At 40.4% G+C, this 21,542-nt stretch overlaps 1 protein-coding gene across 1 annotated transcript; it reads right to left on the bottom strand.

Moving 5' to 3' along the window:
• Positions 1-3,672: 3,672 nt before the first annotated feature.
• Positions 3,673-15,549, bottom strand: XKRX (XK related X-linked). Its single transcript, XM_081126486.1, has 3 exons — positions 14,664-15,549; positions 10,491-10,759; positions 3,673-5,219 (listed from the first exon to the last, which is right to left on the bottom strand). The coding sequence occupies exons 1-3, from the start codon at positions 14,996-14,998 to the stop codon at positions 4,474-4,476; spliced, it is 1,350 nt and encodes a 449-aa protein (XP_080982612.1). The 5' UTR covers positions 14,999-15,549; the 3' UTR covers positions 3,673-4,473.
• Between the last annotated feature and the right edge of the window lie 5,993 nt (positions 15,550-21,542).

Raw genomic sequence — 21,542 nt, 5'->3', positions numbered from 1 at the left:
AAAGCATGTTTATTTAATTTTGACAAATATTGACAAATTGCTTTCCAAAAAATTGTGCTAATACTTTACCCTTATACCAGTAATGCATTAGAGTGCCTCCTTATCTCCAAAATGACTTATACTCGATATTTGGGATTTCCTTTGAGTCTTTGAGCCTCTATAAAGCATTTTTAGATATCCAGATAGATTTCCCTGTCATAAAATAATAATTTAGTAATTGTTTGATGAACTGAAGGTTAGAACAATGTAAATCCATGTGTACAACTCAGAAGATTTGTCCTAACAATGATACAAGAGCACAGAGCTAATGTATGTAAATGTGCCCTTTAATATTATGCAGTGCTATTCAGACATCCCTTCCATACACAGAAATGTGTTTTCACACCTAGTTCTTATCTCTCATTCAGGTTGGTCTTGCTACTTCCCAGTTTCACATGCTATATGTTTTATTGCCAAGGCTCCTGAGGTAACTTTCACTGAGAACCCCAGAGGCTCTGAGGTCTAAAGTGTGTGCAATGACATAAGATTATGGGCATATGTTTCCCCTGAAGATAGTAATAAAGCCCAATAGCAAAAGCTTCAGAGAACAAGGATTACCACTTTGAAGTAGGTAAATATTTTGGAGGTTCCACTGATTTTGTGATAAAGGACTTCTCAGAGATAGAGCCCCATGGGTTTAAATGGAATGTCCTGGTGAATACCCTACCCTATAGCTGCTCACTCCACCTCCACACTGTGAAATAGCCATCAAGTCTGTAATGCTAAGGATCATGACCTTGTGAGGTGCAGACTTGAGGGGGCTAGCTGAAAGAGCACTGAAGGTTGACCTAGGCTCTCAAGATTGTAAAAGCTGGGGAGGGGGGCAGGTGGTATTATTCTCTAACATCCACATTCTATGGCCTGCTCTAAGAACTAGAAGTCAGCCTCTCAGTGAGAGTAAGGGCAGTGTTGGCAAGAGGAAGTTTAAAAGAATGGGCTTCAGCACCGCCCTGCTCTAATAGGTTGTTTCTGGAGGAAGAATTCATACAAATTGAAGTGAAAATTGCTCCCACCATTTTAATTCCCACAACCAAGGTCTGGAAAATGTGTGTTTAAGAACACACAGGAAGCAAAATCCTGAAACTAGAAAGGAAATGGGTCCCTTTACCATTCTCTTCCACCCTATCCCCACTCCCATACCAACCTATAAGTACATGTGAACACACACTCAGTTTTCATCCCAGGCCTTTTAGGACTTGACTCCTCTCTTTAGAGTGGTGCCCCTTGATAAGGTATGTTTATGAGAAAGAATGTTTGATATGAATCTAGCCATAGCCCAGAAAATATTCCTGAAATCACTAATATATTAAAATAATCTCACAAAGGACCTAAGAGGATTTAGAGGCTTGTATCATGATTAAGAGTGTAAGCTCTGGAGCCTTAGTGTCTAATTCTAAATCCTGGCTCTGACACTAGCTGTAATCTTGGGCAGTTCACTTCACTTTTCTATGCCTTCAAACCTTCATTTGTTCTGAGGATTGAATGAAATAATGCACATAAAGCACAATGCTAGATATATAGTGAGTGCTCATTAATATTAGCTATTATTTAATTTTCCTACAGTGCCTCACAGTTTTATGCCCATAGTCTTTAAAGCATTTGTGGAGAAATAAAATTGACAACAATTAGTATATATCAGTGATTTTTAACCTTTTTTATCTTATGGCACACAAACTAATTAATAAAATCTGTGGCACACCAAAAATATATTTTTTGTCAATCCGACAAAAAAAAAAAAAATAGGCATAATTTTTACTCATTCACAATGGATGACTATTGTTGTGTTGGCTGTTGTCATTTTTTTATTTGACAATCTAAGGGAAAAGAGGTTAGTGGCCCTGACTAAATAGTTAGGTATTGCATGTTTTAAAAATTCTTGCAGCACTGGTGAAAATTACTGGTTTATATAATACATTTCTTTACCATATTCACTTGCCCATACTTAGCCCACCAAATTTCCAATATGAGAGAAGCTGTTGTTACAATGGCCTATCTTCATGGTTCTGCCTTCCTCTTCCAAGACCAATTTTCTGGCCCAATCTCTGCCTTCTCTCCCACTCAGTCAGACTTGCCCCTACACTAGTACCCTGTGTTGCTTTAAGATTTCAAAGGGTAAAAAGAGAGTAGTAAATTAAAGAAGGGTTTGTAGGTGAAAGGGGGTGCTTCCCCTGCCCCCACAATCATATTCCACAATTCCATCTTCTGTGTATCTAGAAGACTGCTGTAGAATAGAGAGGCCACCACTTATAGGAGGTTCTGAGGCTTCATTTGCATAATATATCACTAGAGTCTTTTCTCTTTGGGTAAGGGCAGCAGGTTTTTCAGGTCAGAAGTTGCTCCACACCCTTCACCCTAAACTTCCTGCATTCCCTGGATATTAAGTCACTAAGGCTGGGGAAGATACACTGGGAAAAGAGGCTTGGTTCAGTACCAAGACATGCTTTTCCACCCTGTGTATCTCCACTCTAGCTCTAATTGGCCTGCCTAGCTTAGCGTGTCTCTCTATGTTCCCATAGCACCCACCCTTTAAGTAGCTGATTCACATGGCTTTTATGGACCAAATTATAGTTCCACACTACTTCTGCTTTTGATGGAGGGCATATTAACCACTGGGTAGAGATTCTTGTTTGAATTCTAAAGAGGCAGCATGTTCTTTTGGACGTCTGATAGATTATTTCTTTCAAATTCACCTTGAATAACATAGAAGACAGCAGTGTGAGCTTTTTATGACCACCTAAATCTCTTCTTCATCATGAAGGATGGAATGAGGGAGATGGATTGAAAAAGGAAATCTCCATGCTCCAAAGCAAGTCACTTTAGTCTCCCCCAAATTAAGTACTATCCAATCCTTTTAGCCCCCAACAGTGGTTGAAGAGGGGAAAACCACACTAGATACGCCAGGAAACAGGACAATTCTGGCTAAACAGCCTGCTACTTACTTAGAAGGGGGAGCCCCTGCAACATGTCCTGACACTGAATAAGAGGAAGGGAAATGGCTAAAGCATGATCCCAAGAGTAAAATTGGATGGGAATGAGAAGTCTTAGCTTGGGCTATTCAGAACTTCTCACAGCAACTGTGGTAGTAGTACATGTTACTAGTGAGTTCTTCTCACCTTCTTGGTCTGTGAGAGGCAAGCATTAGTTAGGTAAATGGTGGGATTCTCGGTCCCAATAGGTAATGGATATACTAACCTTGATTCCTTCATTACCTTAGAGGCATCCAGGTGATATTCCCATCAAAATACTCAAATGATTTGAGATGTAAACATTGAGATACATGAGAAAGGGAGACTTGCATTCATCCATTAGGGGTATGGGAATGATAAACATATGCTCCTAATTAGAAAATAATATCCCATGTCACATGATTTACTGTGATCTTGTTTCCCTCCTCTGCCTTCACTCTACCTTGGAGTGTTAGCCACCATCTCAACCCAAAAAAACATAAAGGTGATATCCCAGTTATTACATTCTCTCTCCCTTAAAAAAACAAATCAACAAAATACTCAAGACAGTAAAAGACACAATGAAATCTTCACTTCTTCCACACATTAGAAACATTTTTAATTACAGTTCACCTTCTCTGAGGTTCATATCAAGTAGCAAAACACCAAAAACACAGAAAAGCTGGGTTGAAGGGAATCCCTGATAATGAGCCACAAAGAGAGAGATTTTACTTAACCATTCCATTGTACAAGCTGCAGGTCCATGCAGGTCCCTGAGGAAAAGAGTCATTCTGCATATGCCCTGAAGGAATCCTACTCTCCACTCCCTCCTCAGAGTGTGCCTATAATGGACCACTGAAAAGAGAGGTCCTTGATGAATGATCACTAGTAAAATCTTAATGGAGAGCTAACTCATTTGGAGAGCAGAACTTTTAATAGTGGGGTTTTTCTTCTTAACCAGAGTTTCTCATTCGAATTAAAGACCCCAGCCACACTTACAGTTAAATGTTCCACCTTAGTCAGAATGTTTCCTGAAGGGTAACCATAGCTAGTAAGTAGTCACATCCTCTGATCAGTCAGGATATATTCTGGCTGGATTCTGGTCTTTTAGTTCAGCCTGGGGAAAGCTCAGTAATGCACCTCAAGCAAATGAGCAGAACTAGAAGGTCAAAGAATGCCTGAAGTGCATGGAGGTAGGTTATCCCATTGGGAGGCGAGACAGCTGACCTGGATGGGAGGAGTATAAATGCTATCTCTGACCCTTCTGAATATATGGTGGCTATCCTGGTGTGCAAACATAGCAGTCAATTTTAAGGAAATGAAACCTATTTGGGGGCTGCTCTTTCTTCTGAAAGGCTTACCAGAAAACTCAAAAAAAAAAAAAAAAAGTCCCAGTGGGTACTCATCATTCATGAGCCTCATCCTCTGCTTAAATTTCACAGTTGCTCTTGGCCACCCAAATCCATCCAAAAATACCCAGGAGATAGAATCAGACAACACTTTGTGTTGTTTCAGTATCAAATGGTGACTCCAAGTTCTCAAGCCTGCCCCGAGGGTTCCGGTGGCAACAGACACAATGGAGGTAGTCCATGATGTTGTGGGTGAAGAGTGAGCGCAATGGATGCAAGTACTGGAAGAAAAGGAGCATAAAGCCAATAGAAATCAGGTAAGCAATAATGAGCTGCAAGGCAATCAAGGAATGACAATAATTCAGTAACACTTTCACTCCAAAGAACTTAAAAACCAGGACCATGATCACATTCTCTACCAATCTCACACTATAGTGCAGGCCCATATGTCCCCAGTTCTGACCCTTTTCAACAAGGTCCCTGTCTGCCAACTTCAACTGCAAAGCTGACCAGCAAGAGAAGTTGATGCCAGCATAGAGGACTGTAATGGAAATCAGCACCACCAGGGTGCCAACCTGGCTGAAATTTTTTTCAATGTTATTGGGCATCTGGGCACCACTCCTCCAGAATTTAACCCAAGGCTCAAAGAGGATAATCAGGAAGTTGAGCAATAAGAAGGGCACAGCTTTCAATTTCAAAGTGGCTGAGAAGAGCACCAGAATCAGGAGGCGGGAAGTGATTTCCAATGTCCTCCAGATGGTGATGCAGAGAACTTCTAGTGGACCGAGGCGAATCTTGTATTCATCATACTTGATCTGGATAGCCAACATATTGCAGAGGGTAGCCCCATAGGTGACAGATATCAGGGAAAAGACCATTAGCACAACTGTAAGAAGAAAAAAAAAAGAAACAAAAATAGGCATTCAGTTAATGTTGGTGAAGCTTATATTCTGATGCAGAGGTCCAGAGAGATAATAGGTGAGACTTGAGGGCCCCAGTTAAGAGCACTCATGTATGAATACAGCTATGTAAACAAATAGCAAGCACAGAAAGAAAATGGAAAGAAATAAACTAAAATATATATTTTCATAATAAGGACTATGTCAGTTTTTAAAATTCTTTTCTCTATGTTTCCCTATTTTCTAAATTTGCCATGAACATATACTGTAATATTTTAATTAATCACATAAACATACACAATGAAATTTTTAAAAAGAGTGGATCTCAAAACTAGCATTGAGGGGTCACTAAGAGGAGCACTTATAAAGATATAGGACAGCATCTACCTGATGAAACAGGCTTCTGAGCAAACAGTGCAGGAGGCAGAAAGAGCTCTTATCTCAGAAAAATACAGTCTTAGGAGATTCACAGAGAATGCCTTTGGTTATAGAAGTTCCTTCCTTGATGTGTATCTCCTTCAAGGAGCTAATCTTGTTTGTGGGTACTTCAAGAATGTGTCAAAATATATACCGGAAATTCCATGAGGGCAGAAGGAACCATGTCTATCTGATTTACTGCTGTATCCCCAGAGCTTAACATACTGCCTGGAATATAGTAAGTGCTCAATAAATGTTTGTGGAATTAATGAAGAATTCTGAGTTTAGAGAGGTAGCATAAAATACTTATGTTTAGAAAGTCCTTGGTTCAGCTGTGTGGAAGCTTGTGAAAGTCACTCAGTATCTATGTACCTCAGTTCCCCCAATTCACTGAGATACTCTAGAGTTGTTTGTATTAATCATCAACAATGAAAATTTGTCACCCCAATGCTTTGGTATAATTTAGGAATTGCCAAACTTCCAGCAGAGTTGTTTAAAATATAAAAACTCCATTTCCTAGCCTATCATCCATACTGCTGTATGTTAGAGACCTAAAGGATTAGAATACTTCCTAACCTGCTTTACTAAATATTAACTATAGATCGTGTCATGCCCCTTTCCTTTTCTTCCTTTATAGCAAAGGATACTGATAACTAAGAAAAATCCAGCTCAGCCAGCATGGCTCAGTGGTTGAGCATCAACTGGGATCCAGGAGATCAAGGTTTGATTCCCAGTCAGGGCACATGCTCAGGTTGTTGGCTTGAACCTTAGTGGGGGGGGGGGGTGCAGGAGACAGCTAATCAATGACCCTTTCATCATTGATGCTTCTATCTATCCCTCTCCCTCTCCCTTCCTCTCTCTGAAATCAATAAAGACATAAAAAAATTTTTTTAAAAAAGAAAAATCTAGTACTCACAAGGAGAATGAGCAGGCCTGAGAGTCCAAAAAACAAAACTACTTGAGCTTTCTGTTCCTATAAAAATACTGCATCCAGAGAACTACAGCAGTGGAGATCATCTGCAAGAAAAGTGATGACATCCCCATGGAAACCCAAAAGGAAGCACAGCTTTGTTTTCTACCTCTTTTTCAGTTCTAAGTAGAGTGTTGGAATCTCAAAGACCAGAATGGGAGACTTCCTTAAAGTCTCTATTCTTAGCTTTATTTTTCTATTTTTTCTATATTTATTGAGATATAACTGACATATAACATTGCACTGGCTTAAAGTGTGTAACATAATAATTTGCTATAGTCTTAGCTTTCTAAATCACTCTCAGTCCCATCCTCCAGACTTGATGCTCAAGAGCTGGGAATGTCAGAGTGTACCTACATCTATCCAAGTGTGTTGGTAATGCTTTCCTTTTAATTAGAACTCATTTACTGATAGTAGTGTAATAAAAGAAGGAAAGCCTGATGCTTCCAAATAAATGTAAAAACACCTTCCATCTGCCTCCCTACAAATAGACTCATGCCATAAGAGATCATAATGCTGTGAGTGAATTTGGTCATCTATGATAATCCAGATGGCCTCCAAGAGAAAAAGGGATTAGGAAAAGGGTAGCAAGAAGAAGGTAGGAGGAAAACTAAACCAAAAAGCTTACAAAACCTTAAAAGAGATGGTATTGTCAGAAAGTTTTTAATAGGAGAAATCACTGAATAATTTTTTAAAAGGCCTTGAAAAAACTTCCTTTACATCCTTTGCATAGTAATATGTTTAGAAACACAGGTTCTAATGGCAGACATCCTGAATTCCAATCCAGTCTTTGCTACCTATTACTTACAGAACCTTAGGGAATTTACTTAACCTCTCAGTGCTTCTATTTCCTCATTTGTAAAATGGAAATAATAATAATTATCTCGTAGGATTGTTATGAAGATTAAATGAAATAATTACACATAAAGGGCTTAGAGAAATGTCTGGAACATAGTAAATACTATCTGCTAGCTCCCATCATCATCATCATCATCATCATCATCATCCTCTATTTCCAAAAGTGTAGTAGGTGCATTTACTTTACTTAGGCACTACCATGACACTTTGGAAATTAGGCAATTTTAAAACTGATAGAACACCTAGAAATAAGCCTTACAAAAATGTGAATGACCTATAGCAAGAAAACTATTCTTACTCATGGCATAGATTGTGGTGAAATTTCATGGAGGTATACTTATCTCCAAACTCATCAAATTGTATACATTAAATAGGCGAGGTTTTTGTTTGTCAACTGTACCTCAATAAAGTGATTTAAAAATATTTAATGAAATGGAGAGATATATTATTTTCTAATATGAAATTGATTGATCCTGTAAAGATGTAAATTCCTTCCAAAATAGCCTAAATAATTTAATGTAATACTAATCACAGTCTCAATGAAATGTTATTTCATTTGTTGTTGTTATTATTTGCTTCGTTTTGTTTCTTTGGTAGGGGAATTGACAAATTGATTGTGGTAAATCATCTATTTGGAAGATCAGGCTAAGTTGCTCTATCAGATATGCGTTGTGAAAGACCTTTGTGAAAAAGCCACAATATCTAAAACCAATAAAAAATGTAAATACATAAAAATTTAATCCTTCAGAATGCCAGAAGATACAAGTATAGTGTTGATCTTACACATGTGTTGCATGTGTGTGCTGCACATGTTACATGTATATGTACATTTAAAACGTGTGTATATACACACACAAAAAAGTATACAAATGTATACATACATACTTATCCACAGCAGAGAAAAGATTAATAGCCAGAATAAGTAAATAGCTCCTACAAATTAATAAAAAATATACCACTAGAAAAAGTAAAATATGCAAGTAAGCAATTTAAAGAACATAATGACCAAACATGAGAAGATGCACAGCTTCATTCATACTAAAGAATGCAAATTATGTTTTAAAAATCAGTTATTTTATAATTATAGAACTAAATAATATTTAGTTTAAGATGTGAAGAAACAGGCACATTTTTACCCTGTTGGTGAGACTATAAATTCATACAACCTTTTGTGGGGGTTATTTGTCAGTATTGATAAAATTCTAAACATGCATATCCTTTTACCCAGCAATTCTACTGTTCAGAATTTATCATACAAAGCTTCATTCCAGTACACAGATGTTCACTGGAACATAGTTTATAATTTAAAAAAATTTTTGCATGGAAAAAATAGAAACAAACTTTAATCCTACCAATAGATGATTAGGGAAATAAGAAAGACTGGTCCAATTCATATAAGGAAAAAATATATATTTATCATTATTATTATTATTTTATATGTATGTATAAGTAATTGTTGAAGAAAGACATACTGGCTTACTTTTGAAAAAGACATGTTGCTTAACAGAATGTTTAATACAGTCCTCTTTTGGCAAAAATATACATATATCTGTTGTATGTATGTTTATATTTACATAGTAAAATGAAGTCTGGAAGGATATATACTGAATGATTAACAGAGATTACCTTTGGGAAGTGAGATTACATCTCCTCTTTTATATATATTCTGTATGGTTTTGAGTCTTTACCTTATCAGATTTTTATAATTAAAAATAAGGATAAAAATAACATTTTAAATTTTTAAAAATAAGGATCTAAAATAATAAAACATGATCATGATTAAAAATTTCAAACCATAAAGAAGAGTATAAAGTAAAAGTAAAAGTTGGCTGAGTCATTTCCACTCCCTAGAGGTAAATTGTTTCCTGTATATCTTTCCAGAAATTCTTCTGTGCATATATAATGACCTGTAGGTCAATTGATTTGTGTGTGTATTACTTTTGTAATGTATACACATTTTAATTTAGATGATTTGATGACCCTCAAAATTCTCAGGAGGAAAAATGTCATTTCCAGAGATCTTTCTCCTCCTACAATTGTCCATTCTAGGAATGTGAAAATCTTCAAGACCAATAGAGCTTCATGAACAATTCTTAGTGGAGAAAAGTACAAAAGAGGAAAAATTTCCTCCTTACACTTATTTGAGACATGGAGGTTTGCCAAGCAGAGTCAGCACCCAACAATAAGAAAATGATCCAAAGTTGTACCCACAGCTGTACCAGCTCCAGCCCAAGAAGATGAAGCTAATCTCAGGCTGTTAAAACTCATTAACAGTACTTTATCTCAGCTTTGAAAACACTGACTCACATTTCATCCTCTGCCAAAGGTCTTTCTCTTTGCTGGAGTTGGGAGAAGTGATTAAATCACTGGCTCCCAAATGTGGCTGATCAGAATCAACTGGGTACATTAAAAAATACAGATTCCTACCCTCCCCACACTCAGATTGATTCAGGTCTGAGTAGAAAATGTAATTGTAAAAAGGAGTTTCATGATCAGTAATATTTGGGAACCTCTTATTTAAATATGGTCACCCCTAAGCCAACCAAACAAATAAACAAAAAATCCTCAGTATAATTTAAACACTCTGGGCTGGAGAAAATGTCCTACTGACTGCTGGTATTACTAGCTTCTTCTGAGAGGGTTTATTACTAGCCCAGAGAGGGCTTATCTGTGGCATTTTTAGTCTAAATAGCTTACCCCAGTTTAAGAAATCTGTCAGGCCTGAGATGTCTGGATTCCCAAGTTGTTTGACTATCTACCGGTGCTGTCCAATAGGACTTTCTGCAATGATGGAAATGTTCTATAATATATGTGCTGTCCAATAAGTGACCACTAGCCACACATAGCTATTGAACACTTAAATATAGCTAGTATGACAGAAAGTAAATTTTTAACTTAATTTTTCATTTTAATAGCCACAGGAAGCTGTCGCTCAGTGTATTAGACAGCTCAGGTCTAGATTTTGAAGACCCTGGATTTAAGTGGAGCCCACCCCAATCCTGACCCCACTCACCTCTACCCAGGGGGACCTCTGCAGAGATCAGGGTCACATAGAGCTGATAGGTCAGCTGGGGCACTGAACCCAGGAAGGCTTGGATCTGTGACATACGTTTGTAGGCATTGCGGTGCATAGCCAGGGTCCGGATGGAGTGGCCCACCTCCCATTCTATCAGCACCTCCTCGCCATTTATTAGCATCTTCTTTCGGGTGAGGCTGACATAGGGCTCCTCCTGCCCCTCTTTCTTCCACAGTGTGAGGTACTTAATCATGGCCTCCAAACATCTGCAGAAGTAAAGCATCATGGGAACTTAACTAAAGCTGTCCTGGGAAGGGAGATTTTAGTGAGGGAGGGGAAAATAACTCAGAGAGGTGCTGCTACTTTTTGCCATTCCTTCTCTCCCATTCTACTCATTTCTCATGAGTCAAAGAGTTGGCCAAACCTTCTACAAGTTACTTGAGTCTAAATCCTTTTTTTTCTTTTTCAGTCATCCACTGACCTAAAAACACCATTTCAAAAGTGTTTCTTTGAGGAGTTAAGGAATTGCTTTGTCTCCTTAAGAATAAGCCCAAGGGTAGAAAAGTGCCCTAAACACCAAGATATTAAGTAAACAATGTGTTGAGAGAGAGAATAAGGAAGTTCCAAAAAGCCCCGGTTGTCATAATACCTCAAGTTCCTGAGGTCAAGTGTTCCTTATTCAAAGCATTCAGCTCCATAATTGGGGTTTTTGAGTTCTGCTTTTTTCAAGACAAAACCCACAACTATCACTGTCTCTGCCAACAAGTCTTAAAGGGGATCTAGAGAAAACCTCTCACATACACGGAAAAGCCATTTAGCAACAAAGGAACTTAAAAGACTTGACAGCTCACAATCCAATCCTAGGGCACCTCAAAAGATCTTTCTACATTGCTTTGGGGGCCTCTTGACCTGTATGGGGACAACAGACTTTTAAACTCCACTATCTCTTTACAAAGAAGAAAACATCCTTATGAGAACCTACCACTCTTGAAACAGTGATAAGACCACATTTCCTGCTATACCCCCTCGCATCTCCCCCATATAAATCAGAAGTCATTCGAAGTTCTGATGTAATGAATAGAAGAGAAGCAACTAGAACATCTTGTTTTAGAACACCTGAATTACCACTTCTATTCACCCTGAAATGAATGGAAACTGTGGACTATTTCGTATGATAAGTAAGAGCAATTGTGAAAATTAAGCCATCTTTCCTGACAGATTGAAGCGGGGGGGGGGGGGTATATTTATCTTGCCTACCACCCTTATCACATAGTGGGTATTTGATAAATGGGCATTTTCTGAGTAAATGAAAGAGTAAGAAGGAAGAAAACAATACAGGGTGAGAAATAATGGGAGGAGAGGATGATAATAATGGCAATGTAATTTAACAGAAAAATATACCAAAGACAGAAGAGATGTATATGCTCTCTAAGCCTTTGGTTTCCTCAAGGAACATGTGCTGGCTGCCATTCTCACAGGATCCCTCTGAGATTGGTGCTTGTGTGCCAGTCTGAAGCATGTAGCTTGAAACATCCACTTTCTAGGGACAGCTCTGAAACCCAGGAGAGAAAAAGATGGAAGGAGAGAACAGAGAAGAAAAAAGCAACATTCTCTTCCTATTCAGGGAAAATGTCTAAGTGTATTTCTGACAAAAGATTTTAGACTTTAACCCAAGTCCACCAATGCTATTGCTGAATGAAATATTGAAGGAAGCAGTTGCATAAAGCATTTTCTTTACGCTTCTATTCTTAAGGATATTTACTGGTTTAAGTAAGGGTGTTTGCCTTGCTTATAAGCTTCAGTAAATTAGAGTACATTTTCAGTTCCAGAAGTTATCTTTGCATTTATATAAGGAAGCCTGGCCCTGGCCACTGTGGCTGAGTTGGATGAGCATCGACCCATGCACCAAAAAGTCCCAGTCAGGGCACAGGCCTGCGTTGTGGGTTCAGTTCCCATTACGGAGTGTACAGGAGGCAGCAGATCAAAGTTTTTCTCTCACATTGATGTTCCTCTCTCCCTCTCCCTCTCCCTTTCCCTCTCTCTAAAATCAATTAAAAATATTTTTTTAAAAAGGGAGCTGGGCCCTCCAAACACTTTCATGTGCCTAATAGCACCAATCAAGTTCCTACCTCCTTAAAAAGTAATTTGCCTTGAGAATAAGTATATCAAGAATATAATTTATGAGGTTTTAATTGTTTTTCTCTGCTGTGGGGCTAGTTGACTGAGATTATGAATGCTTTCCAATCATTTCTAGTGGAAGCTAAATTACAAATATAAAACATAGTACTCAACACTCTATATGGAGGGTCCGAATCAAAGATGGCTTGGGAGGCCACAAAGCAAACATGGGAAGTCAGAACTGAGGGCTGGTATGGAACTTGCTGAAATTTTCATCTTGTGAGTGCTGGATCTGTTAATTCAATAAATTGCAGTTGAAAAAGGAGAGAAGAATGGATTCCATGGTCCACATCTCTAAATTTCTTGGTTCCAAGTTGAAGATGAAGTGTTCCTTTTACAGCTTAACTTCAAAGATTTAGAACTGTAAAGGTTCTTTTTAGACTACCTAGTCCAAAGGGTGGATACAGTCCAGCTGAGTCACATCTGACCAACAGCTGTGGTTTGGCCCATACCATGTTTTTATTTCATTAGTAAGGTCCCAAATTTTTAAATAATGGCATTTCATATAAAATCCTATTTTGGGAGTTCCTCTTGAAAAGTTGGGGGATGTGGCAATACTGGGTCTGAATTTCAACAGGGAAACAATGGACGGGAACTATAGAGTAGCTGCCTCAAAGGAGGTAGATCACATGGACTCCAGATTGCCACAGTCCTCACTACTCTCCATCATTTAACATTGAGTTTTGTTTACATTTATCACACGTGAAGCTACTGTTTTTCTCATACTTGGCCCATTTCACTCATTTATGATGCCTGCCTTGCCTCTGCAAGTGTTTGAGACCTAGCCCATGCAACCAATTTATTTTACAGATGACGGAACTGTGGGCCAAGGCATCTTCAGAGATTTCACCAAGGCCATGCAACTAGTTAGTGACAAAGGGAGAGTTAGATACTAGGTCTCTTGAATTCCAGGCCACTGTTTCTGTTGATATCCATATTTTCTCTAATGGAGGCTAATGAATTCCTCCCCATTTAAACACATATTGTAAAAAAAAAAATTTTAAGGGGGAGTTCCAACCTTAGTCAGTTTTGGACTATGTTTATTTCCACAAGAATAAGATATCTTCCTATTGCAATTACAACATCAGCACTCTGACCCATATTGCTCAGCTGACTGCAGGTTTCTGCCTCTCTGGCAATCAAGACAAACTTGGTCCATTCTTTTCTCCTGACCTCATAAGTTTTGCAATGTCTCCCTATCTGTATAATCCCATACTGTCCAGATGAGACTGCTGACACAGATGCCTGCCTTCCTGGAATAAGGCACATTCTTGTACCTTTAAGGCAATCTGAATGGAAAAGACTTGATGCTATTATATTGTGCTACAGCATCCAGATGGACAGATGAACTATCTTTCTTTGCCCACTTTTAACCATGTAACTTTTCTTCAGAAAGATACAAAGAGATAAACAGGAGACAGATGAACTGACAGAGAAAAATAAACTACACACAGTAGGTTGGAGTACCAGATGACTACAGATGTCTTAAAATATTTTAAAACAAATCTGGAAAATTTTTAAATGGTAGCAGCACCAGCCCAAGCAGTTCAGGATAAAGAAACTGAATGTGAGATGGGATGTGAAGGGGGTTAGGAACTTTCATTCAATTTATAGTGCGTCTAAAAGGTAGAGTCTAAATAACACACTCTTAAGCTAAGTATGGCCTGTGTGCACAAGGTGACCACATCAATTGGTTCCATACCAATTTTCCCAGCCCAAATCCAGAGAGCAAACATTGTCTAATGAAGTTGCATCAATGGTACCATACATAGTTTTAGAACACAGGTACATATCACATATTCATCGTGATGGCATTTAAGATTTCAGATAAGATTTTTTGGATGGTAGGCAGGGAAGCCAAGAGTGGGAGGGAATGAGAGCACAATTAGAGGCACAGTATCAGTCTTATAAAGATTAGCTTCATCTTTCTTTACACAAATTGGGGGTGGGGGAGGGGGAGAGGAGGAGGGGAGAGATTAAAAACTTACTCACCTGATAACAGGTCCCAAGAGTATTAGATGCATAAACAATGATAGCGGCTTGTCTCTGGCCAGATCTCTGTGGACAAAAATGAGTGTCAACTGGACCATAATGGATGAAAACATAAAGAAGGAAAGGGTGTATGCCATCCAATAGGTTTCACTATTCTTTCGATAGATTCTAACCATGTACAAGGCAGATGCAGCCTCCCCACAGTACAAAAAGGTGGAGAAAAGGATGCCAAATGGAAAGGTAAATCGGGGGTTGGCCCCACGGACAACATCTTCCTCCAGAGATGAAATCGGATCCACATTTGGCTCCTCAGGAATTTCATAAACTCGGTCCATTGTCGAGGTTCTGAGTGTTTTGGTCTGGTCTTCAGAGAGAACCCTCCTCCAACCTCTAAGAGAACCCTGTAGCCACTGCAGTCCAAGTATTGGTGAGTAAAGCTGTCAAGTCCGATTCCAGAACGGAGATCTACTAGTTAGAGCAGGAGACCCCTCCCTTCTAGTCTTGCTGAAGTCTGGGATGGAGAGCCCAGGAGTACCACTTTCAACTTGACTCTTGATTGGCTCAGGATTCCAATCGTCAATACACGTGCTGTGAAACTTGGACAAGCAAGCATTTTAGTGCCCCGTCCAGAGTCCAATTCCAGGCAGTAGTTGAAGGGCCATGGGGACAGCTGTTTTCGTGTGGGCTCCTCCTTTCTCAGCACCCCCAGGCAGAAGGATAGCCACTCTGTCGAGCACCGACACCCAGCAGCTCCTCTCGAAGAGTCCTGATCAGTGTGCCCTCTCAAATCAGCCAAGAACTGAGGCAGGGCAGTAGAAGGGGTGCAGCTTGAGTGACTTAGTTCGCTTGCTCACCTGATGCTCTCTCAGGACCCGCGCTCAGTCAAGGGTTCTCTGGGTGGCTCCTGGGATTCCACAAGCTCCGCCCCCAAGGCAGCCGGGCAGTGGGCGGGAACAAAGTCACCGCGCTGTTCCTAAACACAATCTTCCGCCAGAGAAGCTGAGCGCGCGCGCCACAGGATTAAGAGAAAGCTGTAAGGGTTTCTTTCTTCCTATGAAGAAACTTTGCTTGCGAGAAGACGTGCGGGGCGCCAACCTGGCCGGGTAGATGTTGCCAAACTTGTGTGCCATCTGCTGCTGGATGCTGCCGGGTCCTAGTTCAGCTGTGAGAGGACAGTGGCTTGGAGAACTAAGGCACTGATAACCGGGGCCGGTGAAATGGGAGGAACAACTGGGGCCAAAAAAAGCCAGCCTGCGAGTTCCAAGGCGGGATCGCTTGGTGTGTAGAGGCGCGACAAAAAGGCGCTTGGACCTATCTTTAGAAGCACTTCTCACCACGACACCTAGACCCCAGAGGGAGCCACAGCTATCCTCTACCCCCATAGCAGCAGTCGCCCGCTTCTATCCCGCCCTCCCTAACTAGCTCGCTCCCACACTCGCTCAACCCACGCTGTTAGGCAGGTGTGTCTCTCTGGGCCTCAGGGTTGAACCTCCCTAGGTCCTATTGCCCTCCAGATAATATCACGGTGGGGTTGAGGGAAGACCTGGGAGGCAATTGGGCTATAGCTTTTCCTTTCCAGGCAAGACTGTATGCAACAGAGGGAAGATAGAGAGTGATAGTGGGGGTGGGGGTGGGGGGGTGTCAAGACTCAAGATTAGCCCACAGACAGTGAAAGTTCATATTATATGCCTTGATTTCTCCACTTGCAAAATGAAGTCAGGATAGGAACTTTAGAATAAACTTACAGATCTTTGGTTGGAAAGTTCTGAAGAGGTGCCAAATTCTAAATAAACTAGAGGAGCCAAGAGAGCTGTTAATAAAAACTGAGAAGGGTGTCTTAAAGAGCCCTGAAAATTGCCTGAATTTCTTTCTTTCTTCCTTTTTTTTTTTTTTTGGTACCTAATTATAATTTTAATTTTTTTAAATTTTTATTTAAAATATTACAAACGTCCCTTTATCTCCCCAGTGACCCATTCCACCCTGTCCCACCCCCGTCCCCAGTCCCCCTTCCTACTCCCCCACCTCACTGAGCTTTTGTTTTCATGCCTTCATTTACATAATTCTAAACCCCAGAGAAAAAAGAAAACATCTGCATCCTGGTAGTAATATAAATGTAGCAGAGCCTGCACCAATCTCTTTTTGCTGCAGGAAGTTAGTAAAAATACTCTACGTGAGGAGTGGCCAAGTAGCAGCCACCAAAATGATGAAAGACAGTCTTGTTGTAGTGTTGGTTTTTAAGATCCCTGCAATTGTTGCCTCCTTTCCCGAGGGCTGATTCAGAGACAGATCAACTTCTAAAGGGTGTTGCCTTTGAAACAGTCGCCCCATCTTGGTATGCACCTGTGCTACCAGCTGGGCCTAGCAGGCTGATCTTTCCTCTTTTCTGTTTCACAAGGTGCCTCAACACTATCTGAGAACACCTCACACATAGTGATGATTGGTTGGGACTTTCCAACTGGCACAAGGTTCTCCACCAACAGCATATGATACAGAACTTCTTGGGGGTGTCTTAGGAACCTGTTCTCAAAGTGGAATACCAAGCAGTGACAAACTCATCTCCGTTTGCTGCGATAGCATGAGTTGGCCACCCTAACACTGGAGACTGAAGATAGGAAGAACGTGGAATCCCAATGTTTTTCCTTCAGCCTTTTCTCCTTACCTGTGCCCACATCACTCCCCAAATACATAAATCTACAAAGGCCTTCCTACTTTGCTCCAAAACAACTCCTTTTGTCTGCCATTCAAGACTCTATAATCACACTAATACTTCCCTCTCTGACTTTATTGCTCACTTTACCCTCCCACACACCCTTTGCTCCAGTCCAGTAGGTTTTCTCACTTAATCATAACTGCCTTGCTCACTCCCACCTTTGTGCCTTATTAGGCCATTTATGGCCCCTTTCACTCTTTTCTCTATAGTCCAAACCCTAACTTTCCTTTAAGGGTCAGCTCAGGTACATGTATACCCCATTTTGTTGTCCTTCACTTTAGTGTACTTCACAAAATGAAGGCAACATCCTCCATCAGCAAAAAGATTACAACTCACTTTATCCTGCAATGGTCTGGAACCAAACCTGAAATATCTCCAAGGTATGCCTGTACTACCTCCTCCAGGAAGCGTTCTCTCACTTCCCCAATCTTCACTTTTCCCTCTGTCTTTTTGCTACTGGCACATGCTGTCTTATACCAGTCCTTAAACAATTTCTGTGTTTGCCCTGCCTCTCCAACAGAAGTGTATACCCAGGGAGGGATGCTTAATTAATGTTTATTGTAGTTCTTATTGATAACAATAGTGATTGACAAATGGTGATGATACTGAAGCTTCCTCCCCCATGCTTCCTCAAGGAAACCGTGCAGGGCTCAGGCACACTCATCTCTAAAAGCTGTAGCCACTGTAGACAGGGCATAAAGTCCCTTGGGACACACACTGCCTGAGCCAGCCATTCAGCTCACAGAGGATACCAGCCTACACGATCTGTCCCTTCTCAGAGTTCCTACAGTGCATTTTTGTCAACACCACAGTTTAGCACCAAATTACAAATTATTTCAAATATATTAATTTTTACTCCACAACTAAATTACCACATGCTCCTTGAAGGTTGCACTTTTTCTAGATTCCCCCATGGATGGTATAGACCTGTAAATTCTCTGCCACCTGATCCCCTTCACCCACCAGCTTCTCTATTTTCAGCCCCAGGACTCTCTGGCGCTTTAGGTCACTAAATCCTCTGGTCTCTTATTTCCCTATTCCTTTTGCCCTGCTGGGAGAAACTTACTGAGAATTTGCTGTTTTTGTCCAACTCTCTCCTGTTTCAGACAATCTCCATGCTTCAGCCCTTTACTCTTCTTAGGACTAGAGATGCCAGAAATGTTGACAGTCAGGAGACTCCTGAGGCCCTGGCAACCCGTTCCCCATTAAGAGTACTGATCTCCCAAGAACTGGCCATCTGATACCACTAGGCTGCCTGTGCCTTGAATGCTAGGTAGTGTTTGAGGTCAATTTCCTCTTCTTCATGCAGAACCAAAGTTCTGCAAGAAAGGGTGAGCCAACTTTGATTCCTCACCCACTCCTATCTCCAACTTCCAACACAGCAGGAGCAAAAAGTGGATCTAAAAGCTCTTGGCATCTTTATCAGCATTCAGAACCCCTCTGAATCATATAAGGCTCGGGGATAGGTTTGAGCTTTCAAAGCCACTGCAACCAGAGCTGACTTGTAAGAGGTAGCTGGCATCCCCAAGGGAAGAGGAGAAGAAGGAGAGAGATGTGTAGCAAGTGGCTGATAGTCCAGTCACAGAACACTAGTTGGTGGGAGGTGATACACAAGGCCCGGAGAATCAGTGGCTAGGATGGAAGAATGGCTTTCTTCTGTAGAATGATGAGTTTGGACTGTTAGAATCCTTAAAAGATACTATATGCAAAATCATTCATTTATCCTCTGGACCTTTTCTTTTCCCTATAAGCTCCCTGAGGTCAGACTTTTGCCTATCCTGTTCTAAGCCACTCCCTCATCAGCATCCTCCATAGGTGGCATCTGGGCCTGGAGTTAAAACACAAGTGAGCCTTGGCCGGTGTGGCTCAGTGGTTAGAACATGAGCCCCACACACCAAAGGGTTGTGAGTTTGATTCTGGGTCAAGGGCACATATCTGGATTGCAGGTTTGCTCCCCGCTCCAGCTTGGGGTGCATGTGGAAGGCAATCAGTCAATGTGTCTCTCTCACATCAATGCCTCTCTCTCTCCTTCTTTCTCTCTCTCCTTCCCTCCCTCCCTTCCACTCTCTCTGAAAAGCAATGGAAAAAAATATCCTTGGGTGAGGATTAACAACAACAAAAACACAAGTGAGTTCCTTGCAGCCCTCACCCCTAGCATTTTTATTTTAAAAAATTGGTTAAAATAATTATCTCAGTTAGCATTGAAGGGAAAAAAATACTATGGCAAAATGCAGCATGGAATTTGGAGATAAAGGGTTTTGCCAGACAGTTCTGGTGGAGGGAAGGGACAGGAAAGGGGGTTTGTAATGGATATGATTTATTCTTTAAATAATGGCTGTATTGTGATATAATTTACATACCATACAATTTACCCATTTAAAGTGTACAATTCAGTGGTTTTAGTACAAAGTAGTGCAGCCATTACCCCTACCAAGTTCCAGAATATTTTCATCGCCCCAAAAAGAAACCAAATACCCATTAAGATTTCACTTCCCATTGCCCCCTCCCCCAACCTAGAAAAATCACTAATCTATTTTCTATCTCTATGGATTTTTCTATTCTGGACACTTCATATAAATGGAATCATACAATATATGACCTTTTGTGTGTCTGGCTTCTACTTAGCGTAATGTTATCAAAGTTCAGCCATGTTGTAGCATGTGTCAAGTACTTCATTTCTTTTTATGGTGAATATTATTCCATTGTATGGATATACCACATTTTATTTATCCATTAATCTGTTGATGGACGTAAGAGTTTGCATTAATCAGGGTTCTTCAGAGAAACAGAATGGGTAGGGGAAAGGAGAGAGAGATTTAAGGAATTGGTTCACATAGTTATGAGGCCTGGTTTGTAGACAGGCCAGCAAGGTATACATTTAGGAGAGAGTCGATGTTGCAGTCTTGAGTACAAAGGCTGGAAACTCAGGCAGAATTTCTATGTTGCAGTCTGGAGGGATAATTTCTTCTTCTTCAGGGGACCTCAGTCTTTGCTCTGAAGGCTTTCAACTGATTGATTAGGCCCACACACATTATGGGGGGGTAATCTGTTTTACTCAACATCTACTAATTTAAATGTTAATCACACCTAAGAAATACCTTCGCAACACATTTAGACTGGCGTTTGACAAAACAATGGCACCACAGCCATTGTTGACACATAAAATTAACCATCACAGGGTTGTTTCTACTTTTTGGCTCTTATGAATAATGCAACTAGGAATATTTGTGTACACATTTTTGCATAACCATGTTTTCATTTCACTTGGGTATATGCCTATAAGTAAAAAGCTGGATGATGTGGTAACTATATGTAAAATTTTGAGGGATTGCCAGACTTTTCCAAAGTGGCTGCACCATTTTACACTTCCATCAGCAGTGTGTTTCTCCATATCCTTGACAAATCATGTTATCTGTCTTTTCATTATAGCCATCCAAGGGGTTTTTGATTTGCATTTTCCTGACGGCTAAATTGAGTGTGTGTGTGTGCTCGCGTGTGTAAGTAAGGTCCTTTGAATACTAGCTAGCCATATTCTTTCAATTACTTCAATAAACATTTATTTGTAAATACTTGTAATAGCAATGAGCAAGACAAAGATCTCTGCTCTCAGGGAGTATAGCAGACATTTCTCCTTTGGGAGGTGTTGCTGTCCAACATTTGAACCCCTTTATTTAGGGGAGAAGACATAGGAATCTTGGTAGGAAGCAGGTCCCCCTTACAGTTGGGGCACAAGCATGTAACTTAGGCTCACTCAATCCAAGGATCCGTACCTTGAATTGGGAGCCAGTGACCCAAAGAAGTGGACAATCTCCAATTGAGACAGTCATAAAAATATGCCTCTTGGTTCTTCCAATGTTGAGAGTGTAACTGACCTTTGCCTTAGCAGCTGTGCTCTCAATTCACCCCAATATTTGCTGCTTTTCTCTGCAGCCACACTGCTTCCAGCCAATGACTGAGCACCACTGGGATACTAAGTCAGGCCAATTTCTGGGAGATACAGGACTATGTGACCTGTGACTTTGGCAACGGGACTCCACACCAGCCTCGCAAAACTTTATTAGCACTGTACTTCAGACTATAACTTTTCCTACACAACCTTCTCTCCTTCTCTCACCTTTAAAGGTCAGATTTACACCACAGTTGGACAGCTCTCCCAGTTTCCTCCAGCT

Source organism: Miniopterus schreibersii (assembly GCF_964146895.1).
Source record: "Miniopterus schreibersii genome assembly, chromosome: X".
Taxonomy (NCBI): domain Eukaryota; kingdom Metazoa; phylum Chordata; class Mammalia; order Chiroptera; family Miniopteridae; genus Miniopterus; species Miniopterus schreibersii.
Note: the sequence above shows the minus strand (reverse complement) of the source record. Positions and strands in the feature narration are given on the sequence as shown.

Bases quoted from the DNA above. Each gene is read 5' to 3' on its own strand.
- XKRX (XM_081126486.1), bottom strand. From the start codon at position 14,998: ATGGACCGAGTTTATGAAATTCCTGAGGAGCCAAATGTGGATCCGATT. The intron at 10,760-14,663 runs GTGAGTAAGTTT...TTACTTCTGCAG, and splicing joins CTCTTGGGACCTGTTATCAG to ATGTTTGGAGGCCATGATTA. The intron at 5,220-10,490 runs GTGAGTGGGGTC...TTCTTCTTACAG, and splicing joins AGAGGTCCCCCTGGGTAGAG to TTGTGCTAATGGTCTTTTCC.